The 17153-nt window shown below is 39.1% G+C and overlaps 2 protein-coding genes across 2 annotated transcripts; one reads left to right on the top strand and one right to left on the bottom strand.

The window, feature by feature from the left end:
• Positions 1 to 89: 89 nt before the first annotated feature.
• Positions 90 to 5785, top strand: si:ch211-121a2.4 (transmembrane protein 205). The gene is made up of 5 exons (XM_005478910.4): positions 90 to 172; positions 420 to 553; positions 1356 to 1567; positions 2701 to 2864; positions 2951 to 5785. The coding sequence occupies exons 3-5, from the start codon at positions 1468 to 1470 to the stop codon at positions 3251 to 3253; spliced, it is 567 nt and encodes a 188-aa protein (XP_005478967.1). The 5' UTR covers positions 90 to 172; positions 420 to 553; positions 1356 to 1467; the 3' UTR covers positions 3254 to 5785.
• A 1936-nt stretch (positions 5786 to 7721) lies between these two features.
• Positions 7722 to 15563, bottom strand: slc35d1a (solute carrier family 35 member D1a). The gene is made up of 12 exons (XM_005478909.4): positions 15130 to 15563; positions 14785 to 14818; positions 14593 to 14679; positions 13866 to 13933; positions 13683 to 13754; positions 13496 to 13564; positions 13157 to 13259; positions 11871 to 11963; positions 11260 to 11327; positions 10959 to 11037; positions 10793 to 10875; positions 7722 to 9163 (listed from the first exon to the last, which is right to left on the bottom strand). Exons 1-12 carry the CDS (start codon positions 15237 to 15239, stop codon positions 9058 to 9060), a joined length of 972 nt encoding a protein of 323 aa, XP_005478966.1. The 5' UTR covers positions 15240 to 15563; the 3' UTR covers positions 7722 to 9057.
• Positions 15564 to 17153: the final 1590 nt, after the last annotated feature.

The following is a 17153-nucleotide window of genomic DNA, read 5'->3' as shown; positions in this document are numbered from 1 at the left end:
GCAAAGTAAGACCTGATAGATGTACATCAAAGATAATACTGCAAGAGGCATCCCTATACAATTACAGGCTACACAAGATAAACGAGACACTTTAAACCACATCATAGATAAATGTAGCCGCAGTAAAATATCTGCCTTCAACTGCAAAGTATACAAAAGAAGACATGCAGAGGTAGATTAATGAACTCACCACAGACTTAGACAGTTGGGGGTCACCGACTGTGTCTGCAATCCTACATTCCCATGTGGTCTGTAAATTTGTGGTCTGCAACTTTTGAAGATCATGCTTTAAAACTAGTGTCATGAGCTATTAAATTACATCGTTTTACTTCTAGAGGGAAACGAGGAGTGGGCTACTTTCCAAAGTCATCCTAGTTACCACAATTAATTTTTTAATTAATTTTTTTTTCTTACTGCAGAGTGTATGGAAACTTTTACCTGTTGAGGGGGAACGAGTATCTGCTGTTAAGACTACACGGGAAGTTTTTCCAGGGGACATCTTCGCGGGTCCGCCCTCTTCTACAGCCAGCGATAGTAGCTGCCAGCCGGTTTGGTAAGTTTACTATAAAGTCAACAGCAGCAAGGTGCCCGCAGTCATCTGCCAACACAGGTAGGTTCTTCACAGAGTTTATAGCATTAAGTCCTCTTTCTTTTACCATTATAAAGCTCTCAGTTAGCTATTCAGTAAACGTTTTATAAAGTGAGTCGCACAGTTAACCTTAGCTACCTGTTAGCTGTCAGTCAGTGTAGTTTTGTTACTACAGCTACCCAGCAACTTTTCGTTAGCCTTGACTTATTATTGTAAAGGTGACTTTGACGATTTGTAGAAGCCACAGACTCGTTAAAAGCTATCGACCCACCTTCGAGTGAAATATTATCACAGCACTTCTGAGTTGTAGCTGAAGTTCCGTGTGTAGTTTTATGTGCAGCAGAGATGTTCCAGATTAACTGAATATTTTCATTTCCAACACATCAGACACCGCCTGTGAAGCTTTTATGTACTGCTCCTTAAAAATAAACTATGTATTAAATAAGATCTATATATGGTCGGTTTACTGTATTTAATACGACTTTCGTAGTTTATTAATTGTACAAGTATAATAGTTTCCTCCTCCAGTCGTTCAAGGTGCTCAGATTTCATCAGTGACGGAAGTAAAGCCCTACTTTATTGCATGTATTGTTATTTGGAAAGCTGGAAAAGCTTTGTTTGTAAAGCTGCGTCAAAAGTTTATTGCTACTTTAGAAGATTTGCCAGTATATTGGTAATTCAGTGTTTAAGGGCAAAATTTGTAGTTCATGGCACTTTGATTTTGCATGTTTGCCGAAGAGTACTCCTGCTAGTGTCCTCCTTTCAGGGGAGAAACAAAAAGAGGAAAACCCCAGGTGGTGGGAGGTAAAAAGCATTACCTGTTTTGCACACTGTATTGGAGACCTGATCTAAGAGGAGAGGGAGGCCGTGGAGAAAGCATGCCCACTGACCAAGAGCCCACCTTCACAGTGAAGCTGCTGCAGCTGATTCTGATCTCCACTTATTGGGGGATGCAGATTTGGGTCACGTTCGTTTCAAGTGGGTATAACACACATATGCACACAAATACAGGATAAGAGAATGATAGGAAGTACAAGTGGTCAATGATGAGATAACTGTTTAGTTTATAGTCATTACTGAAGCACAATTTTTCCTAGTGAAAACTGTCTTTTGGGGGGGTTAACTACAGATGTAAGTATGGGGCATCTGCTGAGTGTGTTACTTAAATTAACATAGGTCTGTGCTTTTCATGATATTTATGTCCATTTGATGAACAAATGAACATTTTGTATTTGATTAAATCAATATCCATTGTAGAAAAACCAACAAAAATGACAGTATTTGACATAATGGTCAAACCCTTTAGTATGGAGAAAAAAACCTGGTATCAGTGTAGTCCCAGCCATCCTGAATGTGACATAAGTGACTGGATCAGAGTGTGTTCAGTATTTCCGGGGCGGGGGGGTAAACAGTTTTGCAAAACCCCAATTCATGTCATACTTTGGTTTTTAGGTTTTGGTTCTTACAGGCCCGATCACTTGGCCATGACTAAAAGAAATTAGTGCCACTATTCTGACACATTTGAATTTCACTTGGTAACTTTACAGTCTTTAAACATTATTGCTTTCACCAGATTACCCATTAACACCACCACATGCATATCATGGGACAGAAAGATAGAGCCACAAAACAATACTGTGGATGTTTGTGACACACTTTTAGTTTCAGAATCGTCAAGCATATAATGCTTTTAAAGTGCACTGCATTGGTTGCACCTGGCTTTTTGTAGCTTGCAAAGTTTACACATATTGACTTTGTTATTATTAAGGTGTGTACATTCCTTGCTTGTGGAGGAATGCCCTTCACAAACTTAGCTGCATGCTTTGCAGCAGCTGACCTTCCTGTTAGCTTTAACGCTGCAGTATGTTTCTTTTCATCTTGGTTCTTTAGTATAACTGTGGTTATATTATGTCAGTGCCACTAAAAACTATATGTAAATGTATTCCTGTATCTATATTATATAATTATAATTTTGAGGTGAAACCTGATTTGAGACTTTGTTGTTACTGCTGTGAGATAATAAAAAAACTTTCTTTTCTTTTTCTTTTTTTTTTTTAAAAGAAAATAGTATTGGTTTTGCCTGTGGAGCTAATGTCCTTGATTCTGCTCAGGTTTTGTGATGAACAACCACCTGAACAGACACACATATGGCTTTATTCAGAGTCGTCTGGTCCCGTTCTATCTCCACCTCGGTTCAGCCTGTGCTTTCTTTAACCTCACTATCTATGCTGTGTATCACCCAAGTGACAAGCTGGATGACAGAGAAGCCTTTCAGGTATGTTTTGTTTTATCATATTATTACATTGCATGACACTCATTTTGGAACATTTCCTAAATCTTTTTCTCTGCTTTTGCCACCAGATCTTCATCTTCTTTGTGTCCGTGACGGTTTCGGCCGTCAATGCTCAGTGGTTTGGCCAAATGACATCAGAGATCATGGCTGACATGCATCTTATTGAGCAGGCATGCGGACTGGGTCAGGATATCGGGCTGTCATCCAACCGTGAAGCTTACGCTAAACTATGTGAGACAGATGTAAAATACAGACACCTCAGCAGCCGCCTTTGGCTCTACAGACTGCTGTCCTCTCTGTGCAACCTCTGCTGCATTGGCTGTAACTTCTACAGCCTATGTTACATGGCCGAGAACCTTGTTGCACTATAAAGCTGACACATCAGGACTGTTGGATCCTTTAAATCAGTCCCTTACAAATCGACAAACACTTCCTTTTTTTATTGAAGCTATAACTTATATATTTAATTCATAATGTCTTCCTCTGTAAAGTGTGCAATGAAATGTCAGGTAAGCCTAGTTGCCTCTCCTCGCGCCTTTGGGAATAATAAAAGGACACTGCCTTGTTTCTCTCATAAGGCTTGTGGAGAGGTGAGTCAGTGAGTGCAGTGTGGAATGCCTCACCTTTCACCTAGTTTGCCTTCACGGTGTTGGCTGCCTGGAGATTTCCTTTCACTACTACAGTTGCCTTAATAGTAACATTGAGCCAGTGGATTTTTAAGCTTTGTTGTAGCAATACAGGAGATGCCACATCGGGAAAACAACCCAATCCACTGGATATTTTTTATATGTATGCAACAAAAGGGCCCCTTTAGTTAGGGAAACTGCAACTGCTCCAATTCTGCTCACTCCCAGTCTTTCTGGTTGGGTGGAGTTTTTATCCCATATTCAGGGTAGTGTCACAGGTTTGTCTAGCTTCCCTTTTATTGCTTTAAGAACGTGTGGGTGTGAGTGCGTGCCCGTGTGCGCGCCCCTGTGCGCTTCATGCTTCAGAGTGCAAGGTTGTACTATCTTTAGTTCTCCTAGCTCCTGTTGAGATGAAAAAGAACACTTTTACTGTGGTATGCAGTCAGCGCCGCTTTTAGCTGTGCTGTGCATTAGTTAAACTATAAACAGCTTGTTTGTATTTATTGTTGAGGCGAGGGAGGAAGACTCTGTCGTACAGCAGGTCGGTCTAGTTGTGAGAGTCGTCCAACAGGTAGACTCTTGATCTGCTCCCGTGATAATTGTTCTGTTGATCAGTGTAAATCAGTGGTGACAAATGGCATTAAATAGCTATTTTTGTTTAGCAGCTTTGATGGTTGTAGTGATCTGCTGTCTAGTCATGCATTGATCCAGAAAATAGTGTGGGGACATTTTCTGAGGTGGTTGAAAGTATTGAAATTTGCTGAGTTGATGTGGGTCTACTTAGGCTAAATGTCTGTAATAGTAACAATAATAGTGCCCCCAGAATTTCACAATGAAACTGAGAGAAAGACGTACATTAATACATATGCAGTAACTTTTCCATTACCTCTTAAATTTCCCTTGGTCAATAAACATCCTACAGGGTGTTGCATCCTACATTACCTGATATCATGTGTTCAGTGTGAAAGGCATTGGTACTGCCACTTACCACAGGTGATGCTGGTTGAGCAGACACTCATTTGACCCCTTTTCTTCTATCAGATACGGCAGGAGACTTGCTAGTACACATGGCACACACTACTATGGTTTCTAGTACATCTAGACTTGTAGCTCAGGCAGGTCTGTATTAAATTGCCAGCAAGGGGTCTGCCCACTTGTGGTTATAATCAGGAGCACTAACACTGTACATAATTATTACATTATAATACATTAAGACTTTCTCTTTCGATCAAATGGGGAAGTGATGCATAGCATCGAGCATAAGAACACCCATTGTGACCTTCTGGGAGTCCCGTAAGCAAATGTCTGAAGACCTGAATGAATCTCTGCATTTGATGTTTTCATTTAATATCCCAGGATGGCCTCCGTGCAGATTTGAACCTTGCATTTTGCCTAAAAGGAGAATATTATTTTGTATATACTGGTGAAGATTTAAAATATTGTGTGGTCTGTATCTTGAATTCCTTGTGCTTTATTTTATAAGACCTCAGTTTGTTGTACATTAGGGTGTTTATGCACTCTCTCTATGGGGAAAATTATGTAGGCTTGAAGTGAAATCAAATTATATTTAAGTTGTGTTTTTCCACTACAGTTCTCTCAGGCTGTTTTAGTCATAGTTTGAATATCTCTGAAGTCTTTGTTTCACACTCTGAACACCGAGGATCTGTGCTCATTTCTTTTAAGCTGTGTCTGTGCACATTGAAATGTTAAATCTCTTCCTGCCAGTGACGGTCCCTCCTTTTTGCACCTGCCTGGTTGAAATGCATCAATCAATGTGTTTCGTCTTTCTTCTGTTTGTAGCACATGTCTGTGTGAAACTGCCGTTAACACCAGCACTTCCATAATTGAGAATTTGCAGCATAGTGCGGATGTTAAAACTGTTCTGTTTTGTTCAGACTGGACTGATGAAGGTGCCTTTTTATGTGCCCATTTGTGGGACTTTAAAAAAAACAAAGCAATGCAACATGTAAGCTGCACATGTAAGACAGGACACTGCTGTCTGTAAGTTCAGCTGGTTTTTAATGTGTATATTGTATATTAATTTAAATGTGGTAGGAGTATTTAGTTTAGTTTAGGTTACCTTTTACATTCATTTGTGGATATTTACGACAGTTTAAGTTTGAGGTGTAATGGGTTTAGTTTTGCTCATTTAAGTTATGACCAGCAAGGTCAGAGAAGGTCATGAGTTGTTAATGGTAGTGGGTTTGTATCCATGATGTTTCAACATGTGACTTTTTGTATTAAACATATTTTCTATAAATTTCATGCCTCAACCAACGCTTGCTGGGTTTTTGTTTTTTATCTAAATCATCCCTCCAGAGTTGTACACTAATATGTTGCACACAATATAAGATGTTTTCAATTCATCTCACTTTAATTTTATTTATATAGCAGTAGCTTGAAGAGGAAAAAAACCCTTTTAACAGGAAGAAACCTTAGACAGAACCAGACTCGGGTAGTTGCAACCAACTGGTGCAACTGGCTGGGAGTGAGAGGGGGGAAACAGGCTAAAAAGACACTGAAGAGAGCAGAGCCTCAGCCTATGACTGAGGGAGGGTTCAGTGTCACCTGATCCAGCCTCAACTATAAGCTTAATTTAAAAAGAAAAGTTTTAAACCCAATCTTAAAAGAGAGTGCGTGTGTCTCAAATCTAAACTGGGAGCTGATTCCACAGAAGACACCCTGAAAGCTGTGGCTGTACCTCTCATTTTACTTTTAAATATCCTAGCCACAAGTACACCAGCAGTCCAACAACGAAGTACTCTATTGGGGTGATCTGCTACTAGGAGATCTTTAAGATAAGATTGAAACTTTGTATTTAAGGTTTTTAAATTCGATTGTGGACTTAACAGGGAGCCAATGAATATTGGAGAAATGTGCTCTCTTCTAGGCCCACTTTGGGTTGATTAAGATGTTCTTTGTGCTGGAAATACACACTTGATTTTAGGTAAGGGAGGTCCTTTGGCAGATTCCACATTCAGCAGCACACAAGGCCCTCTTGTTAGCTGTGGTGATCTTGTGTGGTACTGCCCGTCAGACTTCTTGTAGTTTGCCAATGTAACAGTGAATATACTTATTGAAAAAGTCATTCATAACAGCTCAGCTGCTGTGTTAGATCGTTTTTCTCCTCTTGGCTTTTTATATCAGTGAGAGTAGATGTCCTTAATACCTGCTTCTGTGCTTCATGCACTGGATCGAAACGAGATGCAAGTATGACTGAAATGACTTTTAAATTACTGACTCTGGGAGTCTTTGTATATCTGGATTGAGCAGCACTGGTTTACAGACTTGTACCAACCACATGCTTTCAGAGAGTGCCAACTCATACTTCTGTATTGTCTGGTCTTTAAGAGGAGTTAATAGTGTGATTTGTGAGGGCTTTGATGGTAACTAAGAAAAATCTGCTTGCTACAGCATTTGCTGCCTCCTAGTGGTGGCAAATTAGAAAATAATTAAGGTAGAAGCCCTTTTGTCAAGCTTAGTGCGGACTAAACTCTCTACATTTATACCTTTAAAATACTAAATTGTTCTTAAGAAAACATAATGTGTTTTAGAGTAGATTTCAGCACATATCTAGTGTAAAACTTTAAAAGTGGGCTGACAGCATTTTAAAGGTGTTGCAGAAGGGGGCGCCATTATGCTACTGTAGTTTGAAGAGCTGGAAACAGCATATTTAGACAGAGCCACGCTGAATTAACTTGGAGTGAGCATCAGCGTTTTCAAACGTGTTTTTCATAGTTTCTGTGAAACTAGAAAATGGATTACTTTAGAAACACAACATCTGGCTAAACAGGGAATGCTAATGATGCAGATGTTAAAAAGTATCAGTTTGGCTAACATTCTATTTTTTATGGTGTGCCATAAAAAGGCACACAGCTAAGGGTCTCTGGTTGGAGCTGAACTAGAGAAGCTGGACTTAGCCTTGGAGGATATCTTATCAACCTGTGAGGTAAACCGGCAGATATTTAGTCTTTTCATCCTGCATTGCTGTAATCAATTTGGCACTTTCCCCCCCCAGGGAGTAACAAAGTCTGAAAGTACAAAGACTGTAAAGTATCTCACCCATCATAACTTTGAACATTTACTCAGCATAAATGCTGTCTTACGACGTTTGGCATAAAAAAGGTGCAATCTTACAAAACACTCAAGTGTGTACTCTGAACATTCTGTTAGATGCTGAAATGACATTACAGCAATACAAACAACCACTGTATAAAGTCAAGAGTTTTTAATGTAAAAAATACATTGTGTTCCAGCTACAAGATCATGGTTACTGTGTTTGAGATGTGATCAGCATCAACAATTCACTAGCCACTCCACCTACAAATTAATAAGTCTAAAAAAAGTAATAAATATAAACTGATGATATTAAAAAGTTTTGTTTTGTTTTTTTAAAAGCAGACACTTGTACCTGATAATTGAAAAAAGAAGAAAAGCAAAACAGAGTTCCTCTCATAGTACTTAAAAAACAAAAACAAAAACAAAACAAAAAAAACCCTGAAATAAATTTCAGGAACATACATTAATCTCAATGACTATAACAGGAGGCGTGGCTGTTAGTCACTCTTCTGCAGATGCTACCTCAGTTAAAAGTGCGATCACATTTTGTCAAAAAACACACACAAACAAATGATCCCCTTGTACAAATAACAAACCATATATACTGTTTGTTAATTCTGCATAGAGAGAACCAGTTACAGCTTTAAGAGTCCACAACAAACATTCTCTAATACTGAGGGAGCAAAATGTAAACCGTCATCTCAAATTATCTCCCAATAAAAGGCGGCAAAACTATTTAAAGCCACAATCCTTGATGAGAACTGACGGCCTGCTGCCCATCCGCTTTGGTTGTTTTAAAGGATGAGGTCAGGTCAGTGTCGTTACGTGCGTCTTTAACAAGTGTGTGACAGTGTTTGCGCAAAAAAAAAAAAAAAAAAATCAATTAATGTATGGGGACAAAGAGTTAAACGGAAAATGACAGTGTCAGTGCATCTCACTGTGCTCAGAAAGGCATCTATAGTTACATTCCTTGTAAACAGCAAAACTGAAAGGCAAGAACAAGGATTGTGCCTTTTTAAATAAGTTACTTAATATTCCCATTGACTCATAAGTACACACCAGCTGATGTATCCAGCTGTTCGCACCTGTGTTCAAGAAAATTTCCATCATCTCAACATTTAACATTAAATGTTCTGTCTAAATATCAAATGTTTGTATAAATATTTTTCACCTAACGTTCCCTTATTCTCAAAGCTCACAAGAACAGTATCAAAATACAACATTAAAAAAAACCCAAAGAAACTTATCTAAAAATCAACCTACAAACACTCGGGAGGGTTTCGTCACCATGGTAGCAGCAGAGAGGCATGGCAATGGTATTGCTCCATTTCCACAATAACACACTATGGAAGTGTCTGGAACACTGTTCCCACCAATCCCATGCCTTTACTGCCAAAATACTCCATAAATTACACTTTTACTAAAAAATAGAGTTTTTTTTGTTCATCAGCATAAGAATAACAAAAAAAAAAAAAACAATCCAGTGTCCGTCATACAACCACCTTGCCCTTGATATCCAGCTTGGTGTTTTCATTTGCTTTGCTGGACTGTTCCTCTGTAAGAGTGATGTACGAGTACACCAAGCTGCCAGCAATACTGCAACAAAATTGAGAGAGTAACCATGTTAAAGTACATAAACAACTATCCACAGAGACTAAATGCACATATGTATTTAACAGAAAATACACCATCTTACTTTTGAACAGAGAAGGGTTTTTGGGCCTAAGGGTACATCTTTCGCCATCTTACAATGCTGTGATTGCAGCCATTCCCCAAATCTCTGTGAATGGTACTCATGGCCATTGATCAGTGGTCTTTGATCAGTGGGTTTTGGTCAGTGATTGTTGATCAGTGGTCATGAGAATTTGCATAATTATGATTAAGGAACTGACCTCCCAGCCCATTGTTCCTTCAGTGAGCTGGTTTCAGTCATTATGCAAATGTACTGTTTATAAGATTGGGGAAACCTGCAGTCAGCTGAGACTGAAGAAGTCACTTGGATGAGTGACGAAACGTTTCTCCCACAAAACGCTACGTCCAGATGAACAGATTCAACTTTTGGAGATTTACTTTCCTGGATGATTGAGAATGCATCAAGACGTTTTTGGATTAATGTCATAGGAAGGGGAGAAAGGCTTTTACTGGTGGTGACATGAAAATGTTGTATCAAAACAACATTAGGGGAACATGTTACAGCAGATCAAAGTTGTACAACTAGAAATAAGATCCAGCTGACACATCTGAATTCCCGCAGGGCTGGGATACAATATTATCTGTATTATCTGTGTCAACAGAAACTTTTTATTTTCCCACCAGAAGAAAAGATGCTGAGAACAGTTTGTATTTAAACTGAGAAACAAGAATTATCATGCTAGTGCTCATCATACTATATTTAATCAGACTGTTTCATTTCTGATTCTGTATCAGATTTTTCATACTGACAAAACAAATTTCCCACGTGTGGGACTAATAAAGGTTATCTTATCTTATCTTCAAAAGAAGTAACATTTTGTGCACCACTGCCCAGTCTGCATAAAACTGAACCCCTACAGCTCCTCCTGTAGGTGGTGGGATCACAGGATGGCAGACTTGTAACTACTTCAGGCTAAGTCTGTTCATGCCCTCGTGGGCTAAGGCCCGGCCGCCATGCCCAGCTCCAGGGTACGACCCTGGAAACCAAGTCTCAGGCAGGGTAAGCTGGTCCCTTGATCTTTAGGTCATCATATTGGCTTTCTGAACCACTCCCAGTTTCCTTTAGGAGACCCAACCAGGGGAAGATTGCCATTCACAACATAGTTTCTGGGATCTTTGGAAAACACAAACTTAATGTGAATTGCCACATTAAGGTGGCAATTCACAGAGGGGCAGTGGTCCAATCCTCAGCTTCTAGGACTAGCTAGCAATACATGCACTGTAACTTCTCTGGTGAAGCTTGTGGTGTGTGAGGTTGAGATACTGATTACATATAGTTGGGATCTGTAACCAGTTTCTTAGAGAAAAGCTGGACCTTTGTTCCACTTTGGAAGTGTCCCAGATCAGATAGTGAGCCGGGGTGGATATACTTGCATTCTACTACTACCACCAGAGAATAAGCTCCAACTACACGGGTCCTCGGTTCTCACTCCCCTAGGGGAAGGTCTATGCCAGAGTATCAGAGAGGAGGGGTGACATTATTTGACCCTCGGATTCAGGAGAAACAGTCAGCTACACATGGGATCTGTTTACCTTATGTTCAAACCTAAGAAGTTAGTCCATGAGAAAATGTAGTCTCCACTGAGTACCATTCCAATGTATGTCACCAGGACATTCTGTAAAAATGGAGAAAACATTAACAAACCTGAGCATTTTGCATTGTTTTGTATTCAACAGTTCCCTCAAGCATGCAGCTCACCTTAATGCAGCCCACGATAGTAGTTGTTAATGCTGAGTTGTACTGTGTACACAGCACAGTGGAATACATCAGAATAAACCTGGGAAAAATAAATAAGTAATCATGCTGTAAACCACTCAATGTTTATTGGAGCCTGAAATTGGATTTCAAAATGTTAATGCAACATTGTAGACAAGCTGTAAGATAGAACTGAGACTGCAATACCGATCTAAGAGCAAATCACCGAAATTTGCCATCATCCAGATGTTGCACTGATAGTGAATTCATGCGTGGCACATTTAATCTCAAGCCTATATCTTACCCCATGACACACGACAGGGTGAACTGGGTGAGGAACAATGCATCTGACCAGCCCTCATATTCCACTGCCTGAAAGGAGAAGCAGAGTATGAGAAACACAAACTGAAACAAATACATTAAACATTATATTTGTTTCAACATTAAAAGCAAAGAAAAAAATGATTGAAACACATTTGATTAGTAAAGTAAAATATTACATTAGTGGTTTTTGATGTGTAATGTCACGCATTCACTTAAAGAAAGTGAGCAGACTGAAAACTGAGGCGTTTTAGTTTATATCCATGGTGGTTGCTCAGTCAAGGGAAGTACTTGATGCTGCTGTAATAACTCTGCTAGGTGCATAATAGCATCTTTGTGCCTTTCTGGCTGCTGGGCCCCAGCTGGGCAACCCAGAATGTCTGCCAACACTGACCAAATGAAAAGACAGCTCATATTTACGGCACACACCCATGCTTAGACATATGTGCACTCACTTAAATGCAGGATTAAACCTAGCAATAACTGGTTGGTACTGAAATCATAACAGCTCTGGTTTAAAAAAAAAAAAAGCATTAATTTAACAAATATAGTGTTAAAGTAGTAGAAGTAGAATAAGAAATACTAACTCCTCACCTTCTGCATATCTCCAGTCACATGAGCCAACAGCAGAGTGGGAATTATCATAAGTAATGCATTGTAGTACAATAATCCATATTTCCCCAACTCCTGAAAAAATGAAAAGGGTAGAGAAGCAGGTGGGAAGGGAGCAACAGGAAAACACAAGTAATATGCAGAGCCAGAACAGAGTGCTATTCACAAGCCTTTCAGTGCATTCCTCACTAAGTAGCATACAGATGTCATGCATGGCACCACCCAAGACTTCTTGTGTATGCTCTGTTTCACTTGGTTTCATTGGCTTCACCCCCTCACTCATACACACACCTCTGTATAGCTCAGTCCTAGGAGATGGCGCTCCACAGGCGTCATAGACTAAATTTGGATCGGCCCTTGCAGAAATGTGAGAACTGAGTAGTTCAGTTTGCCCTTGTGACATTAAATATGACTTAAACAAGCTTAAACAAGATATTTTGGAGTCAGTCCAAACAGATCTGACGACTAATCTCAAAAAAACTGTTTAGTTATGCACAGCGATATTTTACTAAAATGTCTGTATGTGGTGTGAAAATCTGGAACAGTCTGAGTTTACAACTGAAACAATGCAAAAATATTCATAAATTTAAATTCCTCTACAAACAGTTGGTCTGGTCACAGTATACTCAATGATGGTTTTGGTGTGCTCTGTAATGTCTGTTCTCTTACCATTGCTGGTATAGATTCCAAAAAAAAAAAAAAAGTGTATGTATGTATGTACATATATGTACATGTGTGTGTAGATGTGTGTTTGTTACTATGTAATTATTATTGCCTGTTACCTGTGGTAACGCAATTTATAATTAATATATTTTGTATTCAGTTTGCGAGCTGCCGTTGAGATGCCCGGGGCTGTTGATGTGTTGTTTGGTTTGCAATGATAGGCGTAGCTGTGGGAAGCTATTGTTTTTTTGTTGATGAGTGAGTATAGGGGTGGGATTTAATAAGTTTTCTTCGTCCCACTCCTTTTCAGGTAAATTTTGTTTTTTGTTTTTGTGCACTTTATGTTTAATATATGTATTTTGTTGTGCCTGAAATGAACAAATTAAAAAAAAAAAAAATGAGTCACAAGTATTTTCTCTATTTAATCTAATCAAATTAGTGGGAGTAAAAAGAACTGACTCAATGTATTTCCACACGCCAAGTTCTTTTAAGCAAGATACTGAAGGACAGTTCGAGTTCTCTACATTCACACATAATCAGCTCAATGCCAAATACAGCTCCCACCCAACAATGGTCACTATTCATCAGATGCTGCCATCACATACCTTTGCGTCTAATTTTTGCTTTACATAGGCTCCGTTGGCTGCAGTCAGGATGTCATTCAGGAGAATGAACATGTAGCCTTGCAGGTCAAATGATAAGTCAGCACTAGGATCAGAAAGAAGAAAAGGCAATCGAAAGTGTCAAGAAAATAAATGTGTTCAGTTGGCTAACATTTAAGCTGTAGTTAAGCTGCGTTTAGGCAGGGCTCCTTTACAACATGTGTCTAACGTCCTTGAAGATAATGGCAACTAAACGTGGACCTATATCCCGACAAAGCACCTCTTTGTAGTGAAGGTAAATCTTGGTTAACAGCCAGCACACCTGGATTTAGTAGAACTTACCTCGCAGCTATAAACGCCCCAAGGATCATTGTAAACACTGTCAGCTGAACTGGTCTGGAGAATTTCTTCCTGCCAGAAATTAAAGACAGTAAAGAAATTCAATATGACCACTTAGAACTGGAACCGGACAAAAAAAGGACCAGTAAATGGCGAAGAAAAGTAGGTTATCTGTTGTGTGTGATCTTACTTGAGCAGAAATCCCTCGGCCAGCATAGTGAATAAGATCGAGAACCTCCTGAGGACTGTAAACATGGGCAGACTGGTGCACCAGGGCGTAAACGGTGACAGAAAATCCATTAAACGAAAAACATCAACATTAATAGCCAAATTGTTTTTAACTGTGTGAATTGTTACAAAATGAGCAGCTTACTTTAGCCTTTTGGTTCCAAACAAACCAGTGATTTGATTTCCCACATACAGGAGAGGTAGAGGAAATGTCTAGGAAAAAAAAGAAAAGAAAGAATAGGGAGGTTTTGTTACGAAAGAACAGCTCCAGCATGGTTAAATGAATTATCTGATGGACAGGCAACGATCACCGTAAACCTGACCTATTCTAGTTTCTGGGGGGCAATGCCATTTTTCAAAGGGTGAAGAAAAAAAATAAAGGCTAATATTTCTTATGCATATAGAGTATGCTAGTTTTCAGCAATATATTTCAAAATCTAGTTAGACACAGCTTGACTTAATGCATAAATGCTTTGGGGTTACAAGCCACTTACTCTATGTGTACAGTGCTTAATGTTTCACACAATTTGGGGTTCACTATTTAGCCCAAAAACATTTATACCTTTCCAATTAAAGGATAATAACTCAGTCTACTTTCTAAACCACAGTCACCTCAGGTACTGCAGACACTGCTAAACTATTTCTAATGAATCTGTTTTCTTTTTTTAAATATATGTCAATACTGATATGCTATTAATGGGCGAATAGTTGCTTATATTGGCCAAATTATACATGTTAGGCCTCTGCATTTGTTATTTGGACTGTTTATTAAGAGATGAACAGACTGCACACGGACCTCTGGAAACTAGTAATAAATGACTGGTGCTCTTCATTTAGAAAATGACATATATAAATAGACAGGTGAGTCTCACCTTGCGAGGTATGGTCTCATCGCATTCTGGGAAGCTGATCACCCTTGCAACCTTGCCCACCCACAGCACAATCACCGTAGCTAACATCTGCACAGAGATTCATGAAGAAATCAGTGTCGATACCTGCCTGGTTTTAAGGTGTGGTGTCAGCTTGGTTAACAAAAAAAAGAAGAAGTTACACGTATCACGTACTTGTCCTATTCCGACACATATCGACGACGGGAACCTGAAAAAAGTAGAGATGAAACTCCAGTAAATTTTAATGCTTTAGAAGCTCAGCACACTGTAGTTAGTAAGCTAACCTCGTACTTAACACTCAAGGGTTAAAATGTTGCCCAACGCAGGCAACAGAAAGAGAAGCTCCCTGCAGTGTGAACCACAAGATTACCATCACTGGATAAAAGTTGCCGTTAGGCTAATCAGCACCGTGGTGTTGCCTGCGCTGCTCAGCCTGCACAACTTCCACAAGCTAGGTTAGCTAGCATGGAAACAGCTTATCGACCGTAACCGTTACATGCATTACTGCTATGCCGTTACCTGTAGTTAGTGAGGACACTCTTGTTCACCACGACGATCAGGAACGAGCTGAGACCGTAAAACCCGGCGGCAAACAGCTTCACGACCAGCGTCGGAGGTTTGTCCGCCATCCCCGACAAGTTCTCATTCCTCTCTGAGAGTCGGCTCTTCCCCTGCCCATCACTTCTTCACTGTAGGCTCACCCACCTACACACACACACACACACACACACACACACACACACGTTTCACAACTTCCGCCCAAGTCTGAGCATCACATTACGCGCAACAAATTTAACCACTATAATGAAATGAACAGGTTTTTGTTTGTTTGTTTTTACAAAGATAGCACTGCGATTGAAATGACCAGCCAGGCTTAGCTTATTTTTTGCATTTCTACTTTCTTTTTACATGGAGCATTAAACTTAAAGAAGGAACTGGATGGATATTTGATCTTTTCTGCTGCTTTATTATCCCCCCACCTTTCACAAACTGATTTACAGGCAGCTCGGCACTTCCCGGTTTTTAACCTGACATGTGACGCGATTAGTCCAATCACAAATTAGAAGTTTTGTTTGTTCTTTACTACATTTAATTGGGGGTTAGGCAAGACAAGTTATTTATTCACCACATTTCAAACACTACAGCTATTCAAGATAAATTTGAAATCCAAGATAAAAGATAATAACGGCAATAACAATAAAAACAACAAAAATTAAAACAACGGTGATGGCACAGCTACACTGTTAGTTAGCAACCGTGAACAAAGCTGTGCTTTTTAAAAAATAGCTATGGTTAGAGACGATCTGACCACAATCGGTAGCTGGTTCCAAAATGCCCAAATGCAATAGATATTTAATGAAAATGTTTATGGTAGCAACTACGACGGCTATAACTAGGTATTGCTTCCTACAGGGCAATGGATTGTCATAATGAAAGTACATTATGACGATCCAATGCATGGAACAGCTGACCAACAGTTTAAGACGGCAAAAAGCCAAATATGATGCCTTATGGGGAAAATGGCATGCATATATTTCAATGTGGTGATGAGGTGTCTTTTATTTTTTGTTTCTTTTATTCTCTTGGAAAATTGTAATGTTTTGACCGTGACAACATTTACCCCCAAAATTGTTATTTTCTTTTTGCTTTGCCTTTTTAGTTTAGTTTAGTTGTGTGTGTGTGTGTGTGTGTGTGTGTGTGTACTTTGTTCTGTATACATTTGTGTTTGGAAGAATTATAATAAAATACATTAAAAAAACCCACAAACATATATAATTTATATTTAAAAAAGCTGTGTTTTTATTTTTGGATATGTGCACTACTAGGTGACCAGATCTTGCAGACCTTGGAGACCTACTAGGTTTGTATACATTAAACACTATAGATTTATATTTAGGGCCAAAACCATTCAAAGATTTATAAACAATCTGTAATATTTTAAATTCAATTCTATATTTTACTGGAAGCCAATGCAGGGAGCAGAGAATTGGAGTGATATGGGAGGCCAAGAAAAAGATCATTGCAACAGTCTACTCTACAGAAAAAAAAGCATGAATGAGCTTCTCCAGATAAAAATATCTCAGTTTAGCCAAATTACTAAGATTCCAAAAGGCTGATTTAGTTACAGTCCTAATATGGTCAGTGAAACTGAAGCCCTAATTTATTATTGCATCAAGATTTTTCACACAAGTTTTAGATTTGTGGTTTTACATATACAGCTATAAGTAACCCATGCAATTAATTGCATGAATCATATTTCATACTATGATCATGTGCAGCAGCAGTATAAAATGTATCTCCAAAAGTTGATTCTGTTCATCTGCACGTAGCGTTTTCCAAGTGACTTCTTCAGTCTCAGCTGACTGCAGGTTCCCCTAATCTTATAAACAGTACATTTGCATAATGACTGAAACCAGCCTACTTAAGGAACAATTGGCTGGGAGGTCAGTTCCATCATCATGATTATGCAAATTCTCACGACCACTGATCAACAACCACTGATCAATGGCCAAGTGACGAAACGTTTCTCCCACTGAAAACGC

The sequence above is a fragment of the Oreochromis niloticus genome, linkage group LG23, assembly GCF_001858045.2.
Source record: "Oreochromis niloticus isolate F11D_XX linkage group LG23, O_niloticus_UMD_NMBU, whole genome shotgun sequence".
Lineage (NCBI taxonomy): Eukaryota > Metazoa > Chordata > Actinopteri > Cichliformes > Cichlidae > Oreochromis > Oreochromis niloticus.
This window is presented reverse-complemented; position numbering and strand designations above follow the sequence as displayed.

Bases quoted from the DNA above. Each gene is read 5' to 3' on its own strand.
- si:ch211-121a2.4 (XM_005478910.4), top strand. From the start codon at position 1,468: ATGCCCACTGACCAAGAGCCCACCTTCACAGTGAAGCTGCTGCAGCTG. The intron at 1,568-2,700 runs GTGGGTATAACA...GATTCTGCTCAG, and splicing joins TTGGGTCACGTTCGTTTCAA to GTTTTGTGATGAACAACCAC. The intron at 2,865-2,950 runs GTATGTTTTGTT...TTTTGCCACCAG, and splicing joins ATGACAGAGAAGCCTTTCAG to ATCTTCATCTTCTTTGTGTC.
- slc35d1a (XM_005478909.4), bottom strand. From the start codon at position 15,239: ATGGCGGACAAACCTCCGACGCTGGTCGTGAAGCTGTTTGCCGCCGGG. The intron at 11,038-11,259 runs GTAAGATATAGG...TATTTTTCCCAG, and splicing joins ACCCTGTCGTGTGTCATGGG to GTTTATTCTGATGTATTCCA. The intron at 9,164-10,792 runs GTAAACAGATCC...ATTTTGTTGCAG, and splicing joins TTCTTAGGTTTGAACATAAG to TATTGCTGGCAGCTTGGTGT.